At 40.1% G+C, this 22159-nt stretch overlaps 1 protein-coding gene across 1 annotated transcript; it reads left to right on the top strand.

Annotated features, from left to right (window-relative positions):
• Positions 1 to 5495: 5495 nt before the first annotated feature.
• il12rb2 (interleukin 12 receptor, beta 2a) lies at positions 5496 to 21729 on the top strand. Its single transcript, XM_074635903.1, has 15 exons — positions 5496 to 5559; positions 6741 to 7001; positions 8374 to 8497; positions 8578 to 8768; positions 10192 to 10334; positions 10660 to 10795; positions 14275 to 14348; positions 14921 to 15131; positions 16693 to 16893; positions 17937 to 18038; positions 18156 to 18302; positions 19328 to 19459; positions 19646 to 19742; positions 19903 to 19990; positions 21128 to 21729. The coding sequence occupies exons 1-15, from the start codon at positions 5496 to 5498 to the stop codon at positions 21608 to 21610; spliced, it is 2454 nt and encodes an 817-aa protein (XP_074492004.1). The 3' UTR covers positions 21611 to 21729.
• Positions 21730 to 22159: the final 430 nt, after the last annotated feature.

Genomic DNA, 22159 nt, shown 5'->3' with positions numbered 1-22159 from the left:
AGCCTACTTCTCACTTGATTTATTACCTCAGTAAACATTGTAAACATGAGTTTATGGTCTCAATCGCTAGTTTCAAGTCTTTCAATACAGCATGATTTAACTGTAAAGTGAGGAATCTCTTTCTGTATGTCCTTCGTATCTTCAAACTATTTTCATGAAATAAGAGAAAAAAAGTTTCCAAACAAGCCACCGTGTTGTTTCCGGTTTGAAAGCTGGGAGCAGCAGCCCACGGAGGGAAAGCGTTCGTATAATCAGGTGGGGAGTTTCTAGTGACAGCCCATCAAGCGTCGAAATGCTGGGATCGGTGCGTCCCCTCACGATAAAAAACGCCCCTGTGGACACGTACCATGAGACAAGCATGTCGTCTGCAGCAGGAAGACCGGGTTCATTGAGTGCATTTCAGTTTTGCTGCTGGATGCTGGATATACTAACGTTACAAGTGAACAACTGGCCAAGCAATCAGCCCACTCTGAACGGCTACACACTCTGAACGGCCACGCACCGCAAACGGGCATGAGTCCCCGACAACGCTGCAAGCCGCAATATCGGGAGCCTACTGGGACCGAAGCAATCGGCCCGTTCCGAACAGGCACGCCATGAACGGGCACTGCACTAGATTTGTAAATTATGGTCCCATTTAGAGTCAAATAGACCATAAAGCAGGGGATGCTTTAGGGCGGGGCTACCTTGTGATTGACAGGTCGCTACCACAGCGTTGTCCGGTCTGGGAGTTGTCCATGTTTTCGTCTTACAACTTTAACCCTTTCACAGTTTGTTTTCAGTTCGTCAAAGTTAATTAGAACATTTTGGTCGCCTAAAAATGTCTTACTTACTGTATGTAACCTCCTCACCACCAAGTTCACAGCTCGTACTGCATGAAACTAAGCACGCTGCACAGATACAGTATGCATACACACACATGCAGATAATCACAATCAGCGGAATACATGTTCAGTCATGAAATTATTACTCACTTGTTCTCAACATGCGTGTTTGACTGCTGAATGATGCTTCGGCATTAAATCTCCATACACCCAGTGGCACGTGGGAACACTTTTCTTATTAGCTGGAAATATATGGAAAAGTAGATAAAGAAACTCTTTCGTTCCTGTAATTACTACCAAGAGGCAACGTCATTTTTGACGTATATTTCTTTTGTTTCTCTGCTTCCTTTTCTGCACAGGCAACACCCTAGAATAACAGCACTCTTTTGAAAATACGATTTATTTTTTAAGATGGAGAGTAGATGGTAAGATGTAAAAACTAAAAAATAATGCCATTTCTTCTTGGCATAACAGCTCCATTAATCAGTACCGTAGACTTTAAATCTGTACTTTACATCCACCAGGTCTGAAAACCACTATTACACACATTTTCTACAGAATATAATACGTTTCCACACTCTATATTGCAACAGTATGGTGTAATTTTGCGGTACTTCCCAAACTGAAAAAAAAAGGTTTACCTATGATTACTATGTTACCTTCTCTTCTCTGCTTGACTGCCTCCTGGCACTCACATTTAGCTTTTAGAAAACAACCCCAAAATCATTTAATAGAGCTAATTTGAGAGCCTTCGGGAGGGGAGCTGGATTCGTGCCCCAGGGCTCTGGAAAGGCAGAGATGGAAGGATCACAGTGCAACAGTAAATAATGTTACAGTATGAATAATGAGCTCCTTCTGTGCCGGGGCCTCAGCTGGACTAATGACAGAGACCTGTTTTAGATTAGGTCTTGCACAAACATATACACACGTGCATTGATGTGCACGACCCAACACACACGCACACACACTCTCTCAGGAGGGAGGTCCTGTCAGTTTAGATAATCTGTAGCCCATGGCAAACCGGGCTCTGGGTTCTGCTCTGGGACAGCTAATAGAAAGGAGACAGAGGGCATCACACACATCTTTAGTCAGCCGGCCCTTTGAATTGTCAAGTATAGGTCATCAGTTTCCCTCCATTTGGTCTCACTCTTGTCTTTGCAGTTTCTCCAGAGACACAATATTTCATACATTCACTATGAATCAATTTCAGTCCCTATCACGGTGCAGGTCTGCCATCTACTGTCAGGAGTAGGTTCATTTTTAAAAGGAGACATATCATGTTCATTTTCAGGTTCATACTTGTATTTTGGGTTTCTACTAGAATATGTTTACATGCTTTAAAACTGAAGTAGGCGAGTTTGGAGCAAATATGATTAAAAAAAGTTATTCTTATAAAACGGTCACCATATCGTGACAGTAGTACGTGAAACAGGTAACCTGAAAAAAAATCATGTGTCCTCCGGTGTCCTAACGGCATCTGCAAGATTTCACATACCGGAGAAAAACAAGCAGTAAGAGCTGATCTGAGGTCTGCTGTCAATCTGCTGTCTATGAGAGCCGGCTGTCAATCACTCGCAAACTCCGACCAAATGGTCAAACTAGGCCGCGCTGATCAAATATGAATCAATATTCTGTTACATTAATGCCTATTTCTCTACTGAAATGTTTTCAGAATCATCTTGTAGTGCACGGTTTAGCTGTAAAATGAGAAAGTTTGTGACGCCGGAGCCATGAGGAGGTGCAGAAGTCTAGTTTTCTCTCAGAACATTTGAATTACAACATGCTGAAAGGTTATTATGGAATTTTTGCCCAATGATGCCAAAAATATATACTGCCTACTGACACTTTAATGTTCAAAAAAAGTGATAAAGTGAGTTTTTCATGACATATCCCCTTTAAGGAAACAGTCATGCAATGATATGCACATCATCAGGTTTATTTAAAAAAAAAAACTTCAGTTGGTGTCAAAATCTCCAGATAGAATACAATAATTCATCATTATCAAATATTCTTCATATCAAACTGCAAACTTTAAACTCTCTACAGACAGAGTGTGATTTCCAGCTGCTCTACACGGTGACCTTTTTTTGTAGCAATCTCTCTATAAATTAACCAGTTTGTGTTCAGTATATTCACACTGCTCAGACAAATACATGTGTAACATCAAATAACCCCAATGTACATGTCAGACTACTATTACTAAGTGGAATATTACTATCTGTCAATAGGTTGGTTGCCTGAATGATCAGAATAAGAAGGCTGGGACTTTATTAAAACACATCTATGAGCATGCTTCATCGTGTAAATATCTACATATGACAGAAGTGTTCTTATATCCGGTGGTACAAGTCTCTGCCAATCTGTTTCTTTATGTTTAGTAGTGAATTAGTGTAATCTGATTCCACCACTCAGTGAAGATATGCTAGTAATTAGGCAGATGTATTCATCATAAAGTTGATCTGCAGAAGTATGTGGGTACCGACCACACGCTCTGGTTCATCTTGGCTGCACGACCGCTGCCAAAATCGGTGATACTGGAGTTAAATCTAAGCCGAGCACTGCGGTACTAATTCATGTGCCTTCAGCTGCTTCCTCCTGGGTCCTTTCTAGGTGTCAAAGTGGCTCTGACTGTTTGTTGTTTCAGTCTCAGTTCACATCCTCCCCGCAGCTCCTGGCTCCGCTGGCAGGGAGGAGGAGGAAGGCGAGGCAGCAGGGTTAAAGAAGGTGAGAAGGCGTCCATAACTCTCATAACTTCTTCCCCTCCTCATCGCTTCTCCAGTTTTTTGAATCTGGCCTCTGTAAAGAAAAGAAAAGAAAACACAGGGATGTGATCACTCCGCAGATAATGGCTGCTTAAAGGTCCCATATTGTGCTCATTTTCAGGTTCATACTTGTATTTTATGTTTCCACTAGAACATGTTTACATGCTGTAATGTTTAAAAAAAAACTTTATTTTCCTCATACTGTCTGCCTGAATATACCTGTATTCACCCTCTGTCTGTAACGCTCCGTTTTAGTGCATTTCAACAAGATTGTGTTGCTAGGCAACAGTTTGGGTCCATGTTTACTTCCTGTCAGCTGACGTTATTTACATACACTGCAACAGGAAATAACTGGGACACATTTAAAATGTTTGTTTAAAACCGTGTAATGATCTAAATATTGTATATTTGTGACATCACAAATGGACAGAAATCCTAACGGCTTGTTTCAAATGCACAATTTCTGAATACGGGCTGTGTATTTCTCCGTATATTGAGCGTTTTGATAGTTTAACAGTATTTATATAGCACTTAAACCTGCTTTATAATATAAAAGACATGAAAATCTCACTTTTTACAATATGGGACCATTAAAGTCCAAATGCAACACAGGCTGGTGATGTTTGGCTGTCTCTTTGTGAGCTGTAACGTTGAAATATTTAGGTGAGGGATTGTTTGTGGTGTCATAGCACCATCTGCTGGTAGACTACATCATGCTTTGCAATATGAGCTGATGGAGGTGGTTGTACTATTATTGGTCCGTGCGACACATAGCAGACAAAATAGGCAGCAAATAGAAAGAGAGGTTATTATGTTTCTGCTGTCATGGGTGGAGTGAGCTCTCATTGACAAAGAAAAACAAGACATTCATCAAACCTAGTCAAGCAAAGTAAGCATATTGACAGTTTTGGATGTAGGATGTGTGTTCATGACAAGGGACGGGTTTGTTTTTTCTCAGATATAGCCAGTGGTGGAAAGTAATTAAGTACATTTACTTACGTACTGTACTTGAGTACAGTTTTAAGGAACTTGTACTTTTACTTGAGTATTTCCATTTTCTGCTACTTTATATTTCTACTCCACTACATCTCAGAAGGAAATAGTGTACTTTTTACTCCACTACATTTTATTTAATAAAGTTAGTTACTTTGCAGATTCAGATTAATAATGCAAAATATTATTAACAAATAAATTATGATGCATTAAATTCGATAAAGATAAGACTTCATTGATCCCATGGTGAAATTCACAAGCCACCCAGCAGTGTATATAATCCACTTTTACCAGCTTCAACATTAAAGTAATGTACATTTTAATGCATCAATAATTATAATTCAATCATATAATATGCATTATTCTGAAATGGACCACTCTGCATAATTAGTACTTTTACTTTTGGTACTTTTTGATGCTGATACTTTTGTACTTTTACATAAGTAAAATTCAGGACTTTTACTTGTAACAGAGCTTTTACTTGAGTAAAAGTAACAAAACCACAGTGTAGATTTACCCTGAGTACTTCTTCCACCACTGGATGTATCTTATATTATATCATGTCTTTTTTGATGGTTGCTGGAGGGTGACCTCACAGATGTTCTTTATGTTGTTTTATGTCATTCTGTTCTGTTTTTTTTAGATTAAGCGTTGCAGCTCTATTATTATGCATGCACACTTCTGTACATTAAAGTCTTACCCAGTTTCTTGGAGTACGCGTCCAGTTTGTAGGCAGCCTGTTCAAGTGAAGACACCTGCTCCTCGATCTGATTTATCTGGTCCAAGTAGGGCTGTAAGCTGGCATCTAGAGCAAAAACATACATATAAGAATATAACAGTTTTTCAGAGTTTTTGAGCAGATAATGTTATCTCACACTCACATTTGTTGTTGAGATCCTGCAGGTTACGGCTCACAATGTCCCAAACATGGACCATCTTCTCTGCTGTCTCTGTGCTGCTGGCTGTGCAGCTCTGCATAGGTGAGATCTGACTCCTGCATGTCTACACACATATTTATATTCATGTAAAGGTACATTTTAACTAGGGCTGTCAATCGATTAAAATAGTTAATTGTGATTAATTGCACGTTTTTTTTATCTGTTCAAAAAGTACCTTAAAGGGAGATTTGTCATTTGACATTTTTTTTTTGTTTTTTTTGTTTGCTTTGTTAACTCTACTCTTTCTTTTTGTCATTATTATTGTTGTTATTTCTTTTCTTGGTTTTGTTTTGGTTTTGAATGTTGAGGTTGTTTTCTCTATAGTGTACTTGATGGGTTTGTCTGTAAGCTCATCTACTTAAAATAGACTTCATGGACTGTTGTAATTACAAACAGTGGATTGCATATATGAAAACAGCCTTGAAAAAAGGGGAAAATAAAGTATAAAAAAATAAATAAAGGGAGATTTATCAAGTATTTAATACTCTTATCAACATGGGAGTGGGCAAATATGCTGCTTTATGCAAATGTATGTATATATTTATTACTGGAAATCAATAAACAACACAAAACAATGACAAATATTGTCCAGAAACCCTCACAGGTACTGCATTTAGCATAAAAAATATGCTCAAATCATAACATGGCAAACTGCAGCCCAACAGGCAACGACAGCTGTCAGTGTGTCAGTGTGCTGACTTGACTATGACTTGCCCCAAACTGCATGTGATTATCATAAAGTGGGCATGTCTGTAAAGGGGAGACTCGTGGGTACCCATAGAACCCATTTTCATTCACATATCTTGAGGTCAGAGGTCAAGGGACCCCTTTGAAAATGGCCATGCTAGCTTTTCCTCGCCAAAGTTTAACGTAAGTTTGAAGCGTTATTTTCGCAATAAGCTAGTATGACATGGTTGGTACCAATGGATTACTTAGGTTTTTTAGTTTTGATGATACCACTTTTCTTAAGTAAAGAATCTGAATACTTCTCCACCTGCTATTTGGTGATAAAAGTCAGTGGATGCATAAGAAAAACCTTTTGTCAGTGATGTTTGTAAATAAATTGTGCATCTGCATAAGGATGAAGTGTTTTATGTAACGTAGGTGTGCAGAATTAAATGTCCTCACCTGCTCCAAATTCAACAAATCCACGACATTACATTCACATATCTACACGATATGAACAATGCAGCTTAAATCAAGTCATCATTTCTGCTTCTCAGGTGAGAAATCCTGTACCATCTGGTCCAGCGCTGGTCATGTGGTGCAGCGAGGCTCCAGTTTCAAGGTGTACTGCACCTTTAACTGCAAGTGCAAAGGATCCATGAGCAGCGACCATCCGCCCACACTACAGAGCCACAAAGAGTTAAATTTAACAACTATATATTTTAAAGTGGCAAACATAACCAAGAACAGGACATACAGCTGTCAGTGTAAGTGTCCTCCACCTCTGGACCCCTGTGGACTGGACATCTCAGCTGGATGTGAGTATGACACCAAACATCTCTTTCTGACACATCTATCCTCATGAAAAGTTTCTTTATGAACACATTTAGTGGACTATATAATTCTCTAAAAAAAGGAATGCAGGATGTTTTACAGTGCATGGTGCATAAGATGAGACTTTTATTAAAGGGGACATATCATGAAAAACTCACTTTTTAAATACATTTGGGTATCTGGAGTGTCTACCAACCCACAAACTGTGAAATAAGAGGGGAGGTGTCTCAACTGAGTTGGAAGTTGTAGTATTGCCGTTTGGCCACAAAATAAAGACAGATTCAGCAACTGCATGGATTATTTCTCCCTTAAAGTGTTTTCAGAAACACATTTTGATGAACTATTTTCGTGATATAAGAGAAGACAGTTTCCAAACGAGCCACCATGTTGGTTCCGGTTTGAAAGCTGGGAGCAGCAGCCCACGAGGGAAAGCATTCATCTAATCGGGTGGCGAGTGCCTAGTGTCTAGTGGTAGCCCATCAAGCGTCCAATGCTGGGAAGCAAGGCGATCCCTCGCGATAACAAACGCCCCTGTGGACACGTACCATGACACGCTATCCTCTGGTGGACCGGTGGGTCTATTACACGTTTTCCACAGCTTGAGAACTACCTTTGCAAAGGTGCACGGTGCACCATATTTTTCTTATGATCCAATCAGAGCAGACTGGGCTTTTTCAGGAGGGGGTCTTAAAGAGACAGGCGCTAAAACAGAGCGTTTCAGACAGAGGATGAATACAGGTATATTCAGACGGACAGTATGAGGAAAATAATGTGTTTTATTGAACATTAAAGCAGGTAAACATGTTCTAGTAGAAACCCAAAATACAAGAATGAAACTGAAAATAATCATGATATGTCCCCTTTAAGACATGACTGTAAATTTTCAAGCCACAAGAGCTGTTAAAAAAAGAGTCAGAGCTGGTTCTGCTTTCTCTTCTATACTTAGAGTACACGCTGCTTGCTGGCTGCATGCTGCAGGCGTGGTGCGGCTAAGTGTCAGAGCTAATAATGCAATAAGTTCCAACCACAGAGCTTATTGAGGACTAAACACAAGTTTGTTTTTGACACGTACAGCATGTCTGTTCCTTAACATGGAATCATCTTTATTCTAAAATGCCACATCCAATACTGAAAAAGATTCAATCTGTTTATGCAATGCAATTGATAACATTAGGAATTGCACATTAGGAATTTTATGCATTACTTTTCGAAGGTACAGCTACGAACGGTTTATGAGACCAGCCTGACCTGATTTATTACTGCGGTTTTAACTGGGGTTTTTTAAATGCCTTTTTTAGGCAGATTGTTTTAGGTTTATTACTTTTCATTAAATTCTTCGTCATCTTTGTCCGTCAGATCTACCGGAGCGCCCTAAAAACATTTCATGCATCTACAAGGGCAAAGGTAATGAAAGGGGATTTGTTTTCTGCACTTGGAACCGAGGACGAGATACTTTTCTGAGGAATAATTCAATGCTGTGGTGAGTGAAGTCAACTAAACAATAATACCATACATACTTGTGTTTACTGTTAAATGAAACGTGTTTTTTGTGTGTTTCAGGGTTAGAACTGTATCCGGAAACCACACAGATGAAACAGTGGCGCACAAAGTCTCCAGTAAGGGAAGTGATGTACCATCAGCTGGTTTCAACGTGTCCCACTCCGTCCGGCTGATCTCTGTGTGGGTCGAAACCCAAAACCCTCTGGGCTCTGCAGTGTCCGTCACCATCAACTACACGCTCAGTGACATCGGTAAGACAGCAGCACGTTATCAGTCAAGTGTTTGGTGAGGCGCTTGGAAACTTTTGCAGGGAGAGCGTGTCATGTTTCATGTGTTATGACCATAGACTGTATATAAGATGTGGACGTAGTCACCGTTACATCACCCATTGGTTTGTGGATTTCCATTTTGAATCCTTGAGTTCGACATTTTGGTCGTCGCCATCTTGTATTTTTGCAACCAGAAGTGACACGAGAGGGTGGAGCTAAATACAACCGAACCATCTGAATAAAACATTTTTAGGCGACCAAAATGTTACAGTTAACTTTCATGAACTGAAAACACACTGTGAAAGGGTTAAAGTTGTAAGACTAAAACACGGACAACTCCCAGACCGGACAACGCCGTGGTAGCGACCTGTCAATCACAAGGTAGCCACGCCCTAAAGTATACCCTGCTTTATGGTCTATTTAACTTTAAATGGGACCATAATTTACTAAATGAACATCATGCTGTATTGAAGAAGACTTGAAACTAGCGATTGAGACCATAAACTCATGTTTACAATGTTTACTGAGGTAATAAATCAAGTGAGAAGTAGGCTCATTTTCTCATAGACTTCTATACAATCAGACTTCTTTCTGCAACCAGAGGAGTCGCCCCCTGCTGGCTGTTAGTAAGAATAACAGTTTAAGGCTCTTCAGCATTGGCTTCACTTTTCAGACCCGGAGGTAGCCCACTGGTTATGACAGTGTCCAGTTTGTTTGTAAGGCATGAAGTCACAATGATGTCGTGACTGGAACTTGAAAGCAACTTTGCAGTGAAATGCGTCCTTCTTTTTATGATCTAATCTTGACTTTATGATGGTTGATAATCTCCCTCCTTCCTCCTTTCCACTAAGTGATGACGACCTCCGATGGCCAGTCATGATTCAGTGGAATCCTATCTGTTCAACCGCTGCTTTGATATCTAATATCTAAAAGGTCATATAGTGAGCCCTCTGTGACAGTTGACTCATGACTTCTGAGTAATACTGCACTTTACAGGTCCGCAAATTTCATGGTAATATGGTGATAATTAGCAAGTAACCTATTTGAAATTTCTTTGGAATCACTGCCAAATTACCCCAATATTCACATCAAGATTTATTGAAAATTACTTTATTGTTCTCTTCGCGTCAGCGTGTGTTTTCTCCGGGTTCTCCGGCTTCCTCCCACAGTCCAAAAACATGCAGGTTAGGTTCATTGTGGAATCTAAATTAGGTGTGAATGTGAGCGTGAATGGTTGTCTGTCTCTATGTGTCAGCCCTGTGATAGTCTGGCGACCTGTCCAGGGTGGAATAAGCAGTTATGGATAACGAATGAATGAATACTATGATATTTACGGACCTGTAAAATGAAGTGTTACCGCCTTCTGTTTTTAATTTATCTGACTACTCTGTGTTGATGTGAGCAGCGATGCCATCGACTCCTGTTCTTGGCCAACCGGAGTGCTCTTCCCGAGAGTGCATCATCACGGTGGAGCAGCCTGTGTGGACTCAACACCTGGAGGTCCAGTACAGAGCAGAAACGCACACATGGACATCTTCTCCAGACTCGGTAAGAAGCTGTTGTTGGAAAATGTCGGGACTTTCACTGAGATGTTGCAAGAGAGGCTGCAGAAGGTAACTTGAATGAACCCTTTGAAGACATACAGTCACCTCACAGCTTTTCTGCTGATTCAAAGCCAAAGGCAGATATGAGTGTCAGGTTGATGTGCGCGAAGGTGAACTCACACTGTTACACAAGCCGAAATTGGAGCTCTATCAGGTGTCCTTACAGTGTGATCATAACTGGCATTTTACTCTGTTGTTGGAGCATTGATGTGTGAGTTTAAATCAATTAAAAATAAGATTTAAAAACACACAAATTTTTTTACTTGCAGATGAGTTCGGTTCAGGATCGGTCCATCTCCTCTCTGGAGCCCTACACGTTGTACCACTTCAGAGCCAGATCCAAATTCAACACCGGCCTGTGGAGTCAGTGGAGCGCAAACATTTCCAGCTGGACTCAAGAGGAAGGTAAACAAACCTGTATTAACCTGAAACTATTTCTGCACTTCCTGAGTGAAAGCATTGCTCATTTTATCTACACACAAACAGTTAGATCTGAATGGAGTATTTACAGTATCTCTGTGGGGATCTATCAGATAATACAGTAATGTTTCCTTTCCAGTAGGTTATCAGCTCACCACTGACTGTCTGCAGGTTCCCTACAAGCCACTGAAACAGGCCAAGACGTAAGCCACTGTGTCTACAAGACACAGTGGCTTACGCTGATATTATGAAACTGGCATGGCCATTTTCAAAGGGGTCCCTTGATCTCTGACCTAAAGATATGTGAATGTAAATGGGTTCTATGGGTACCCACGAGTCTCCCCTTTACAGACATGCCCACTTTATGATAATCACATGCAGTTTGGGGCAAGTCATAGTCAAGTCAGCTATACTGACACACTGACAGCTGTTGTTGCCTGTTGGGCTGCAGTTATAATATCTGTCATTGTTTTGTGTTGTTAATTGATTTCCAATAATAAATATATACATACATTTGCATAAAGTATCATATTTGTCCACTCCCATGTTGATAAGAGTATTAAATACTTGACAAATCTCCCTTTAAGGTACATTTTGAACAGAAAATGTTTGCGAATAACAGCTATTAACTATGGACAATCATGCGATTAATCGCGATTAAATATTTGTATCTATAGACAGCCCTAGTCTTATTTAATATCAATTAAACACTGAGCCAGACTGAAGAAAAGGGAAGTGGTAAAGAAGACAGAGATGCTTCATGGGAAATATTGCTGCATATTTAAAATCCTGATGGTGTGAAGATATGAAGGTGTCTTTCCGGCTGTATAAGACATGAATGTGCAACAGTGAAAGATCAGCTTTCCACTAGCAGCCCGCAACAGACGTCACAGTAGAGATAGTTACAGTAAAGTGTAAAGGTAAAGGGTATTTACGTTTACCATCAAAGGACTGGTCTGTTATTGAGGACTTTATTATCATTCTGTAGCTTCCCAGTGGTGTTTCTTATGTATTCAAATCCGTACATTAAAATTTTGGTCAAATTACGTATGTTATTCCCAAGCCTTCCTAAAACCAGTTTTCCACTTGACCTGATGTAGGTTTATGCATGATGACATTACTACATATATATAGTGGGGCTGTCAATCGATTAAAATATCTAATCGCAAATTAATCGCATATTTTTTATCTGTTCAAAATGTACCTTAAAGGGAGATTTGTCAAGTATTTAATACTCTTATCAACATGGGAGTGGGCAAATATGCTGCTTTATGCAAATGTATGTATATATTTATTATTAGGAATCAATTAACAACACAAAACAATGACAAATATTGTCCAGAAACCCTCACAGGTACTGCATTTAGCATAAAAAATATGCTCAAATCATAACATGGCAAACTGCAGCCCAACAGGCAACAACAGCTGTATGACATGGTTGGTACCGATGGATTCCTTAAGTTTTGTAGGTTCACATGATGCCAGTATCTTCTATCTATCTAAATGAATTTGCGTTAACGCGTTATTATCGCGTTATTATCGCATTAACTTTGACAGCCCTATGTATCCAAATCTTTACATTAAAATTTTGGTCCAAGTACATATGTTTAAGCGTCAAAATGCTGCTTTCCCTTCTACCCTTCTAAAAACCTTTTCCCACGTGACCTGACGTAGTTTTCTCCATGATGACGTTCTACGTATATATACGTATATCTTATCCATAGTCAGCGTGTATTACCTACAGTGACTCATATGGCGGTTGGCACACTTTTTTTGAGGTGGTTAAAATAAGTTTTTCCGCTGCTCTGCCGCTTTTTACCTCGCCAACAGACGGCCCTTTCTGACCGATAACTGAAGCCGTTATATCGCTCTCTTCAAAGCCACCAGACTCCATTGACAAAAACAGTAATTTTACCTCCCAGAACACGGGAGTATACATACAACCCCACTTCAAAAAAATTCAAACTAACCCTTTCAGTTGTTCCCAGACTTAACACAGCTAACGCTGACTCACCTATAGTGCCAGCGTTCACATTATTCATAACCTTATTGGTTAGCTTACTGTGGTAACCTGCGTCGTTTCTTTTCGCTAACAGCTGAGTGGGCGTTTCTAAACCACACGTGTGATTTCTGATCTTCCAGGCAGCCGCTGGTTTCATCCAGGACCGTATGAAAATCACCTTGAAACATAATTGAGGAAGATAATCTACCACAACAAATGCTTAGTTTCCATGTGTCAGTAATAACATCCTTTAAAGTGCAGTCGTGTGCAGATCTGAAATCATACCTTTTTTTTTGTTGAAATTGACGTTATCTTCTCATAGTTTGGAGTACCACAGATTTCACTGCTGTATGTGTAAAAAATATACCAATAATTGCAAAATCAATTAATTGTTTACTTTAAATACCTTTCTCCTTTTTCTCCTGACCTTATTGAAACCAAAAGGGTAAAAAAGTGAAAAACACTATCTTCCACTAACTGGGCTTGCAGATTCGATGAAGGTGATGAAGGTTACTTATGTTTCGGGTAAATTAGACCCCACAGAGGTTTAACTCCCCATTCTGCCTCTTATGAACACACTGTTGTGTAAAACTCCTATAACAGTTATCCTGAGATTCATTCAGCATATGAACATCTATTGTATCTAACCAGGTTTTAAAATCGGGCTCCACAATTGGGTTAATCTGCGATATCAGGCATTTTTTATCTGTTCAAAATGTACCTTAAAGGGAGATTTGTCAAGGATTTGATACTCTTACCAACATGGGAGTGGACAAATATGCTGCTTTATGCAAATGTATGTATATATTTATTATTGTAAATCAATTAACAACACAAAACAATGACAGATATTGTCCAGAAACCCTCACAGGTACTGCATTTAGCATACAAAATATGCTCAAATCATAACATGGCAAACTGCAGCCCAACAGGCAACAACAGCTGTCAGTGTGTCAGTGTGCTGACTTCACTATGACTTGCCCCAAACTGCATGTGATTATCATAAAGTGGGCATGTCTGTAAAGGGGAGACTCGTGGGTACCCATAGAACCCATTTTCATTCACATATCTTGAGGTCAGAGGTCAAGGGACCCCTTTGAAAATGGCCATGACAGTTTTTCCTCGCCAAAATTTAGCGAATGTTTGGAGCATTATTTAACCTCCTTCACGACAAGCTAGTATGACGTGGTTGGTACCGATGGATTCATCAGGTTTTCTAGCTTCATATGATGCAATGTCTTCACTCTATTGGCCCGCCTACAGGCCGTCAGAATTTTAAGGGGCTAAAGGATTATAAAGTTTATCAATTAGGAATAACTTTTAAGAAATGTCAATTCTATAAAAATGTATTTCACTAATTTATTGAAAAAAAAAGTTCTGTAAAGTCAAACGCTAAACTATCGACCTTCTTATGTATGATTTCAGTATTATTGTCAAATGACAGATTATTTTCTTGTTGTAGCTCCTGCTAAAGAGTTGGACGTGTGGTTCGCTGAACCCGCCTCTGACTTCAAATCCCTGAGAGTTTATTGGAAGGTACGTTTTCAAATCTTTTCAACTGTTTAACTTGTGAATGATTGTGAAGGATAATACACATAATAACAACTCTGCCGTACAGTTTCATGTGTTTGAAGGTTTGTAGTCTCCGTGTGTTCCCTCTCTCACTCTGCATCTGTGTGGGCGTGCGGTTGTTGTCGCCATAGTAACACTTTCTGATCTTCCTGCTTCACTACTACTTTCTGCTACACAAACTAAAGGTCAAACCCTTGACCACTTCTGAGCTGTGACTCTCTCACGCACACACACTTGCACATCCCCACCCCTTTACCACACACACACACACCTACACTCATTTAACTTCACATATAAAGACAGCGAGAGATAAGTGAAACCTGACGGCAGACGCCACAGTTTCAGTTTACAAGAAAAAGAGGAGCTGAACAGAAATGATGTGTCTTACATGTCGTCTCATTGATTCGATTTTAAGCATCCTGTAAAGACAAATCCAAGGTGTATACTGCTCATATTGTTGTTTCTTTTCCTTCAATAAACACAAATATATTCTGTCACTCATTAATTCACTTTTAAAAACATTTTTCTGACTGCAGGAGCCGAACGTTTCCACGGCTAGAGGGAAAATCATAGAGTATAAAGTCAGAGTTGACAGCCGAAACTCTGGATCGCTGTTCGTCACAAACATTAGTGCCGATGCCAGGAATTATTCAGTCCCGTTCTGTGCCGACTGTGAAGTGACGGTGTGGACTTGCAACTCCAAAGGGCCGTCCCCTCCTGCCAGGATTACAACCCGACACACAAAAGGTACAAAAATAAAGCAAACTTCCCTTGAAGTATATTTTATGAAGTATACTTAAGTGGAAAACGTAACACATTGGATATTTGTCACTATTAAAGGATTTTAAAGTCTATCAATTATGAATAACTTTTAATAAATGTCAGATCTATAAACACTCACTCATTCATTGAAAACAAATAAGGCTGTTAATCGATTAAAACATTTAATTGCAATTAATCGCACAGTTTTTATCTGTTCAAAATTAACCTTAAAGGGAGATTTGTCAAGTATTTAATACTCTTATCAACATGGGAGTGGACAAATATGCTGCTTTATGCAAATATATGTATATATTTATTATTAAAAATCAATTAACAACACAAAACAATGACAAATATTGTCCAGAAACCCTCACAGGTACTGCATTTAGCATAAACAATATGCTCAAATCATAACATGGCAAACTGCAGCCCAACAGGCAACAAGTAAGTTCAAGTAAATGTTTCCCAGGTATACTCAGCGTACTAGTCGTATACTTATAAGTGTACTACTTGTAATACTTCTTGGGACTAAATTGGCCCACTTTTTAGTTTATAAAAGTATACTTTTAAGTAGTATAAGAATAGTGAACTTTGAGTACATCACGAGTTTACAAATAAGTTTTATTTTGTACTGCAACTATACTATAAATATACTGATAGTTTACTAGTTTTACACTTGTAGCCCACTTTTTAGTTTATGAAAGTACACTTTAAAGTATAATCTCAGTAAACCACTAGTTTAATAATGTTTATACTTCAAGTCTAGGCTACTTGTATATATTTGTAGCCCACTTTTTAGCAGAGATGGGGACTCGAGTCTGCGACTTGGACACGAGTCGCACTTAAGTCACACACACAGTGACTTGAGACTTGACTTGGACTTGCAAAAACAATTTGCATCTTTGCTTTTTAGTTCATGAAAGTACACTTTGTATGCTTTAACTTATAGTACTTAGCCAAAGAGACTTGTTCTTTTTGCTATTTGACTTGATGATTTGTGATAAAATGTGCTGTTCTTCGCACGCCTCCACGGTGAACGGATAATCCAAAAACTTAGAAAATTCTTGATGAATTGAAGTAAATTCATATCAAAACATCCTTTTACAAACTCTCACACACTTTAAAAGGCTACTCTATCAAAAAGGAAGCACAACAACAAGCCAAGTATACCTTTCTCTGGGCCTATAAGGCAAAAATACTTAATTATACTTAAGTATATCAATCAAAGATCAAGTACAAGTAGGCCTATAAGCCAAATATCCTTAGACGCTTGTCAGTATAAGCCAAGTATACTTAAGTATACTTTTGTTAAGTATAGCTCTGATAAGTATATAAAAAGAAAACTGAAAGTATACTCTCTTATTCTACGTTTAAAAGAAGTATTCTGATAGCACTTCTTTTTGATGAGTGAATGCTTGTTATTATGTCCTTAGCTGCATGAAGCCAGAATGCACCTCTTGTTGTGGGTGAACAGTAATGTTAAGAGGTTAAATATCAGATGCATTAGTAATACTGAGGGTGACGTTGGTGTGATTCTCTCTTGTAGTGAAGGTCAGGCAGCAGTTCGAGCCCCCTCAAGACGTGCAAGTAACTGCAGACAACCACAGTGTCGCCATCTCCTGGAGAAAGCCTGACGCTGCACCGCTTCATGCAGTGTACGTGGTGGAGTGGTACCCAGAGGACCACAAGCTGGAGGAGCTCAGATGGCTCAGACTGGGCAGGAATGACAACCATGCTGTTGTAACAGGTGGGACATGGAGACTTACAGTTCATGATTGTCCATAGTTAATCGCATTTTTTCTTTTTTTTATCTGTTATAACAACAGCTGTCAGTGTGTCAGTGTGCTGACTTGACTATGACTTGCCCCAAACTGCATGTGATTATCATAAAGTGGGCATGTCTGTAAAGGGGAGACTCGTGGGTACTCATAGAACCCATTTACATTCACATATCTTGAGGTCAGAGGTCAAGGGACCCCTTTGAAAATGGCAATGCCAGTTTTTCCTCGCCAAAATTTAGCGTAGACAAAATTTGGCTAGCCCGCTACAACCTCTGAAAGATCGATTGCGTTAATACGTTAAAGAAATAATTGGCGTTAAAACAATTTTGCGTTAACACGTTATTATATATATATATATATAAAGATGGCTGATCTTGTTGACAATGTTAGCTTGAGCATATATTATACGGCACTGCCTATACATGTCATCATCATCAGACATGTGATCTGTAATGAAGAGCCCCAGATATTTTGTTTTATTATAAACACATAAAACTTGCCCTGATAGATATAAATCTGGAAAGTTGAGGTCTTTATCCTCTTTTGTTCTACATATCATAACAACACTCTTTTTAGCATCGTATTGCACATCATGTTTGACCCCATACTTGGAGCATTATATTCAGCAGCACTGCTAGGAGAGAGAATAGCCAGATCTTTAACATGCATAAGATGCATAAGTTTCACAGCCTCTTAGTTGGTCAGATAAATCATTTATGTACACGTTCACTTGTTAAAGATGGCTGGTGAAAGTAGCCTCCCGCGTCCTACCTCATTGCCAACACTAAAGGGAGCTGAGGCTCTATTGCCCCATTTGACCTGCATACTCTGGCTGGCGTACCAATAAGCCAGGATGCTTATAATGCTGTTTATAATGCTGACAGGCATTTGACTCAATGTCAGAAACAACTTTTAGTGATTTACTCAGTCAATCTTTAGAGGCATCAACAAAGCCGACTCTCTCTTTTACCTCTTCCATACTGTTGTTTTTCTATCTGTCTCTATGCAGGTATTAAGCCATATGAGTGCTACGAGGGAGCAGTACATGTTTTCTATAACGGGAGCTCAGTGAGCAGGACCAGATTTACAGGAGTCACCACTTTGGAATCAGGTAAGATCCAAGAAGAGATATTCAGTCAGTAACAGGAGTATTAAATTGTTTCAATTATTCCTTTTTCATCCGTCCTGTTGAGCAGTCTTTTTTCTGGCTTCTGCTTGTTGTTTGCAGCCCCGGCAGCCGGTCCATCGGTCCAAGAGACGGTGGAGGGAAACCAAGTGAAGGTGACCTGGATAGAGATTCCCAGGGGTCAGCGTGGGGGTTGTGTCACCCAGTATACCATCTATTTAGAGGACGGCAGCGGACACCGGCAGCCTTGTAAGAACCATTTATCTTCACTGAAACCTCTTGTACACTGAGGTGATGGTGTGCGCTTTGTAGCATGAACTCTTTAGATGCAACCATCCAACCATCCCCCTTTATTAACCTCCCATCCCCCGCTCTCCATCCACTAGCAGCAGACAGAGTGCGGGGGTATGTTGAATATGTTAGTCTAGTCTGCCTGACTCATTGATCCTTTGAGGTTTGTGATGCAAATTGTAAGCGCTTTCCTTAGTACATCATTGATAACATTAACGATTAATCAATCGATTAATCGTAATTAGAAAAAAAACATACAAATTGTGCGTGTACCAAACAATACCAAATGTGTTTTTTTTCCTCAATCAAAGCCTTATTTCCACAGAAACATATTACATATTCTGACAGCATTGCATAGCCTATGAAACATATAAAGATAGAGGCCTAGATATAATAAACACGTTGAACATAATTGAATATCAGATTACATGCAGAGCACGCTCATAAAAATAATCTCCGCTATACATCTCCGCCTAGTTTTTTTAGAAAGATGGTCAAAGTTAGACTGCTACACCGCCCCGTTAATACACATACAGGTTTTTGACAACAATGAATGTTGTTTTTAAAAGATTAAATGACAACAAATATGGCTTGAAGCTGAATATTTCGTTAGATTAAAAACATATTGGGAATTTGGGAAAGGATGACATCAATCTTTTTTCAATAAATTTTGACTTTTGTACTGAGGATTGAGACACTTACAGAGACTGAGCGCCACATCGGGAAGAGAGAGAGAGAGAAGGTGGACTGCATGCAATGTTTCTGTTAGTTATTAATGATAATAATTTGAATATCAACGTTGTGAATAAAGCTTTTGGATATTAGAAAATAAAAAACCAAAAGAGTCGTTTATGTGGCGGTTTGCTAGTCAAGTTTGAACGAAAAAAACAGGGTCCAGCCCGCCTGTTAAAAATGTACAAATCGCCTCCTGGTCACATGAGTAACCTTCCTCTGCTGTGTGTGTATATAAATGTATATTTCAGACTCTATACCAGCATCAGAGAGGATGCGCATCATCAAAGACCTGTCTCCAGAAGTCTACAGCCTGTGGATGACTGCGTCAACTGCTACAGGAGAAGGCCCTGTAGGTCAAAAGGTCAAGTTCTTCATCCAGGGTAAGCAGCTATCCAAGTTCCTTTAAAGGAATAGTTCAACATTTTGGAATAGTCTTTTTGTTAATTTGTCTCTTATGATATTATTATGAAATGCTGTATTGTCTGTTTTTTTTACTGGCTTTACCAGAGGAGACAAATATAGACGCTGCAATCTCACATCTCCCTGTTTCCCTGTCTCTGTTGCAGAGGAGACCCAACTATCCCCCCTACTGGTGTGTGCAGTCGTCGCCCCGATCGTGATGTTTCTGGTGTGTCTGTATCACAGTTCAGCTCTAAAGCAGAGGTATGTGAGCAACAGCAGCTTTATATGGATTTATAGGTGAAAGCAACTAACAAGCTCACACCTTTCAGTTTTGTTCCTTTACAGCTCAGCAGAAAACACACAATACAAATATTATGTTACCATTTCAATGCCATATTGTTTCCCACGTTCTCCCCCTCAGGTTCTGGGTGTATTTCCAGTGCCTCATGCTCGATGTTGTGCCAGATCCTGCAAACAGCAAGTGGGCAAAAGAGTGCACCCAGGAGAAGGTAATCTATATAATACATAGTATAATATATAAATATAAAGCAAGGAATCTCTGTCCGTCCCTTTATCATATATGTCGTGAACCGCTCATTCGATCGACTTCACACTTGGCGGGTGTAATACTCAGGATGTGCGGTGTCAAATGTGGTGCAATTTGGCCAGATGGTGGCCTGGATTTCGTGGGTCCACGCCCATTTGCGTCTAGACTGATTTTTCCGCCATTTCTAATTTTTGTCCACATCAGATTTTTTTGCTGCTCGTCCTACAAATTTTTAGCAATCGTCACTACATTTGGTACAGAACATCTTCGGACTATACAGGTTTGCTATAGGGAATGGGGAATGTGACGTCACTGACAGTGAGTCGGCCAGTGTTGGAGGGTTAAGGGTAAGAGTGCCATCCGCTGGCTGCTTACTGCAAGTGTCAAAAGATAACACAAAACACTGCACAGTGAATAAGATTCAAAAGCTGAATTTTAGTATATATAGCATACAGTCAGACACAAAGGTAGGTTAATGTTATGGGTTTCATTTTGCAAGATACGGGTAGATAAAATATGCAGTATTAGCCAACGTGTTGTTTAGCATTACATAAAGTAGCTTGTCTTTGTCCGGATGATTGTGTAATTGGCATTTGGCTTGTAGATCTTAATGTAATATACCTACCCATTTGTAAATTGGACATCGGCCTCCAAAGATTTACATATTTTGAACACATCAGTGACCGTACTGGGTGGCAAACTGTCATGGTCCTCCTAATTCATATCTCCTGAACGCTTTGTGTTATTGCCATCACATTTGGTGGACATGTGTAGATATGATGTCTGAGTGACCATGGTAAATTTAGTGCCATTTGGCCAATCGGTGGCGCTGTAGCAGTATTATCATTTAACTATAAAGGAAGTATTCTCTGTTTGTTTATGTATACTGTATATGACTCCCCTTCGCATATCTCGAGAGCCATTCGGCCAATCAACTTCACACTTGGCGGGTACAAGCAGCCGGTTCTCGACAGTGCTGCAAGCAGAACTTCTGGGGGCCAAGTCTAGCAGCTTGTTCTGGACAGACACGCGCTTCAAACTACTGTAAATTGCAACTCTCTGGTCATAGTTTACGCCTGTATCTCCTCATTCAAAACAGGGTAAGATGAACCTCCAGCTGCAGCTGAGCAACTCCAGTGTAACCGCGGAGGAAGAAGAGCCCATCCTGGTGGACGTGGAGGAGCTGCCCAAGCAGAACAGTGACATCTGCGCACCTACAGACGACTCCTCGCAGCTCCCACCTCAAACCGGCCTGAGCCCCGAGACGGAGCCGGTCACGCTGCTCTACCCTCTGACCACCTACATCAAGAGCTTCTCCCACGACTCCGACAGCTCCGACCACACGCAGACCTCTCTGGACACCAACACAACCGTCGACTACATCTCATCACACGAGCCGGGAGGTATGGACGAGGAGGATCAGCAAGAGGAGGAGGAGGAGGAAGATGAAGAGGATGAGTTTGTAGAAATGCTGGGTTTCTTCCCCAGTCACAACAGCTTCATAGAGCCGCTGGATTTTGGAGGGAAGTTGACTCTGAGTGCAGTCAAAATTGACTGCAGTGACTTCTTTCAGAACAGTTAGTGTTGACCTGAAACCAGAACTCTTTAGTGAGACGAGGTTTGAGTGAAAACATTTTTTAGAGGAAGAGGACGGCTAAACGAAAGAGACCGAATGACTGGAGGTGGTGACCGGATTCCTCTTTTTTTTGTCTTTTCTTTTTGCATCTTGCAGAGATGTGCATGAACTACCGCCTGGCTCACTGAAACCTCAACTGTAACGTAATACTCTCTCGCTTAAGTCTTCAAGAGCTGTTGTTCAGTAATAATTTTTGACAGTTTTTATATCATGCATTACCATTGTTTCCTCTTCAGAGCAGCAATGGACACACTAACACCATGACCACAATGAACACAGCACAGGCTGCCTGCCTGAACTGAATAAGACATCCATATACTGACAGCATACTGATAGGCCTTTTTTTCACAGCAGACATTTTGACTTGTCATAGTAGGAAAAGCACAGGTGTTACTAGTCACGCACGGGCCACACAGGACACGTGAGCAGCACGTGTGCATTGCAAAATCTCTTGCTTTTTATTTCAGCGTATTAACAGGTTAGAGCAGCCACACG

Source organism: Sebastes fasciatus, chromosome 5 (assembly GCF_043250625.1).
Source record: "Sebastes fasciatus isolate fSebFas1 chromosome 5, fSebFas1.pri, whole genome shotgun sequence".
In the NCBI taxonomy this organism is placed as follows: Eukaryota; Metazoa; Chordata; class Actinopteri; order Perciformes; family Sebastidae; genus Sebastes; species Sebastes fasciatus.
Note: the sequence above shows the minus strand (reverse complement) of the source record. Positions and strands in the feature narration are given on the sequence as shown.